The sequence below is a fragment of the Orycteropus afer genome, unplaced genomic scaffold, assembly GCF_000298275.1.
Source record: "Orycteropus afer afer isolate SDZICR_OR568_19922 unplaced genomic scaffold, OryAfe1.0 scaffold01110, whole genome shotgun sequence".
NCBI lineage: Eukaryota > Metazoa > Chordata > Mammalia > Tubulidentata > Orycteropodidae > Orycteropus > Orycteropus afer.
The window spans coordinates 4499-7702 of NW_006922697.1; the positions used below are offsets into that span (position 1 = coordinate 4499).

The 3204-nt window shown below is 39.1% G+C and overlaps 1 protein-coding gene across 1 annotated transcript; it reads right to left on the reverse strand.

Moving 5' to 3' along the window:
* Positions 1-907: 907 nt before the first annotated feature.
* Positions 908-1855, reverse strand: LOC103212803 (olfactory receptor 5V1-like). The gene has a single exon (XM_007958739.1). It carries the CDS (start codon positions 1853-1855, stop codon positions 908-910), a length of 948 nt encoding a protein of 315 aa, XP_007956930.1.
* Positions 1856-3204: the final 1349 nt, after the last annotated feature.

The window sequence follows — 3204 nt, forward strand, 5'->3', positions numbered from 1 at the left end:
AAAATCTGAGTTGCTGGGAAAAAAATAATAGAAGCCACAAACATAAAAGGTAGCAAATGAGGAGACTGGTGTGTGAGTATGTGTGTTTGGGTGTGAATATAATACTTGCTATATTGCATATGTGGAGATTAAGATGACAGTAATATAGTTAACCAAATTAGATATGTATGGTTGGAGATGGAGAAAAGTAAATGCTCTACTTGGAGGTACAAGTGAAACTGAGAATGAATGCTCTCACAGTAAAGGAGAGAAGTATATAGTAAATTGAAATTAAAGTTAAAGAGAAAGAACAAAATGATTTAGCTAAGAGGCATATCAAGAAAAATGGTTAGGGAAAGAAGGTAAGTGAAGTAAAAAAAAACAAAACAAAACAAAACTCACTGCCATCGAGTCAATTTTGACTCATACCAACTCCTTCTTGGGTTTCTGAGGTGATATCTCTATGGAGGGAGCTCTGGTAGCATAGTGGCTAAGACACTTGCCTGCTAACCAGATGGCTGGCAGTTCAAACCCCCCAGCCACTCCTCAGAAGGAAGGTTGGGCAATCCTACTTCTGTAGTGATACTGCCTCGGAAACCCAAGGAGGGGTCCTTATGAGTCGGGGCTGACTCGAGGGCACATAACAACAACAACAACATCTCTATGGAAGTAGATTGCCCAGTCTTCTTTCCAAGGACAAGCCAGTGGGTTTGAACCACCAGCCTTCTGGTTAGCAGTCAAATGCCTCAGGCACTACACCATCAGAGTCCCCGGGCTTCTTATAGATAGATATAAACATATGTGTGTGTGTTAATTTCTTTGTTTATATAGATATATCCTCTATAGACAAATAGAAAATTATTATTCCTATAAATTCTTCCAAACCTTCCTGTGAAGTCACATTAAGGGGATTGCAAAATTAGTAATATCATCCTCTCTGTAAACATGTTTTAGGACATAAAACATTTCTCAGTGCTCCTTTTACCTCTGCGTTTCTCAAGCTGTAGATGATAGGGTTTAACATTGGGGTAATAACGCCATTCATCATTGAGATAAGCCTGTCTCTGGCTGGGGAGTTGTGACTGGAGGAGGGACGGACATAGTTTAATAACATTGTACCATAGAACAAAGAAACCACAAGGAGGTGAGAAGCACATGTAGAGAAGGCTTTGCGCTTTCCTTCAGCTGACTTGATCTTCAGAATGGTGGATATAATGTAGATATAAGAGATACCAGTGATCAGGAAAGTGCTGCTACCTGAGACACCTCCTATCACTAAGGAAAGTGTTTCTGCTACATATGTGGAAGAGCAGGAGAGAGCCACCACTGGAGGGATATCACAATAATATTGGTTGACCTTATTAGACTCACAGAAAGACAGGTGGAATGTAAATACCGTGTGCAGTAAAGAGTTCAGAAATCCTGCTGCCCAGGTCCCAGCTGTGAGCTTGGCACAGCGTCCCTTTGTCATGATGAGGGTGTAACGAAGGGGGAAACATATGGCTACGTATCTGTCATAAGCCATGACAGAAAGAAGAAAGACTTCAGTCCCTAACAGGGCTACAAGGAAAAATAGCTGAAAAGCACATCCGACAAAAGAAATGCTTTCCTTCTTGGTCAAGAGGTTCTCAAGCATTTTAGGAACAGTAGACGATGGACAGAAAATGTCTAAGATGGACAGATTTGCCAAAAAATAATACATGGGTGTCTGGAGCTTTTTTTCAGTCCCGATGGCAAGGAGAATGGCCCCGTTTCCCACCAAGGTGACCTGATAGATGGCAGCAAACACCACAAAGAGAGGATAGCGCACCTCTGGGAGGTCAGAGAACCCTATGAGGACAAACTCTGTGACGGTGGTTAGGTTGCTGGCATCCATCTCCTCTCTCCATAGGGCTCTTTCTGGAGGGGAAAAAAAAAAAAAGAACAGGACAGATACAAGTTAGGTTCAATCCTAACGATGAGAAACACTTAGGAAATAGTGGTGTTCGTTGGTGATAAATTATGCTAGTCTTATTTTACTTGGAGCGCTGGTGGCCGGTAATGGATAAAAAATTTGACTGCTACCCGGAAGATTTGTGGTTGAAACCTACCAACTGGATGGGGCAATCTAGTTCCATAAAGATCTACAGTATTGCAAACCTAATGGGGGTGGCTATGAGTCAGAATGAAATAGATGACAGTGAGTTTTTGTTTGTTTTTACTTGAGCTTTCAAATATTGCAATCACTGTATGCATGATAATTCTTAGACTATCCTCATATCCTTAACAATAGCCATCTAAAATTTCACCTCAATAAAGGCATTGTTGAACCATAAACAGTACAGATTTGACAATGTCGTGAAAGCTGAGAGTGAAGATCTCCCCCTTGCTTGTTGTTGTTGTTATGTGCCATCGAGTCGGACCCAACTCATAGAGACCCCTCCTTGGGTTGCTGAGGCAGTATTACTACGGAAGTAGATTGCCCAACCTTCCTTCTAAGGAGTGGCTGGTGGGTTTGAACCACCAGCCTTCTGGTTAGCAGTCAAGTGCCTGAGGCACTATGCTACCAGAGCTCCTTCTCCCTTCCTTAGACACTATATTTTTTCCCTTGTAACATCTCAATGTGTATCTTTATGCACTATCTCAATACTAAGTACCTTGAAGGTAGAAGTTGTGTTTTATTCCCTGCTATAGGTTAATACTTCAGCAAATAGTACACACAAGTTAAAAGGTAAATGTATAAAGTTGAGTGCAGAGATGGCTGAATGTTGTGTTATGTGCTTTGAAGACGTGTTTCTCTATAACTTCAAACTCATATTCATTTAAATATGAACATTATTTTGCTATTTCCTCAGAGTGAAAAGATTACTTTTTTCCTTTTTTACCATTTATCAAACAACATCTAAGGAAATATGGGATTTCATAAATTGTATGTGCTTGATAACATATAGCTCATATTTAATCTTTGTTAATTATCTACATTTGAATAGAACTTGATAGCTATCAATATGATTCAGATGATTCAGAAAATAATCTGAAGGTGTGCAAATCTGTATTTTTGGGTTTTTTTTTTTTTTATATCACATTACAAACTAATTTATTATTTTTTTTTTACATTTCACATGGATGAAAAAAATATAAGAGAATATATGGTTAGATATTAAAATGCATTCACATTCTAGGACCATTCCATTTGTTCTCCCTAAAGGAAATTTGTAATAATTTCTTGGCTCAGATAAAATTTGA

Excerpts from the sequence above, each read along its gene's own strand:
- LOC103212803 (XM_007958739.1), bottom strand. The coding sequence starts at position 1,855 with ATGGATGCCAGCAACCTAACCACCGTCACAGAGTTTGTCCTCATAGGG.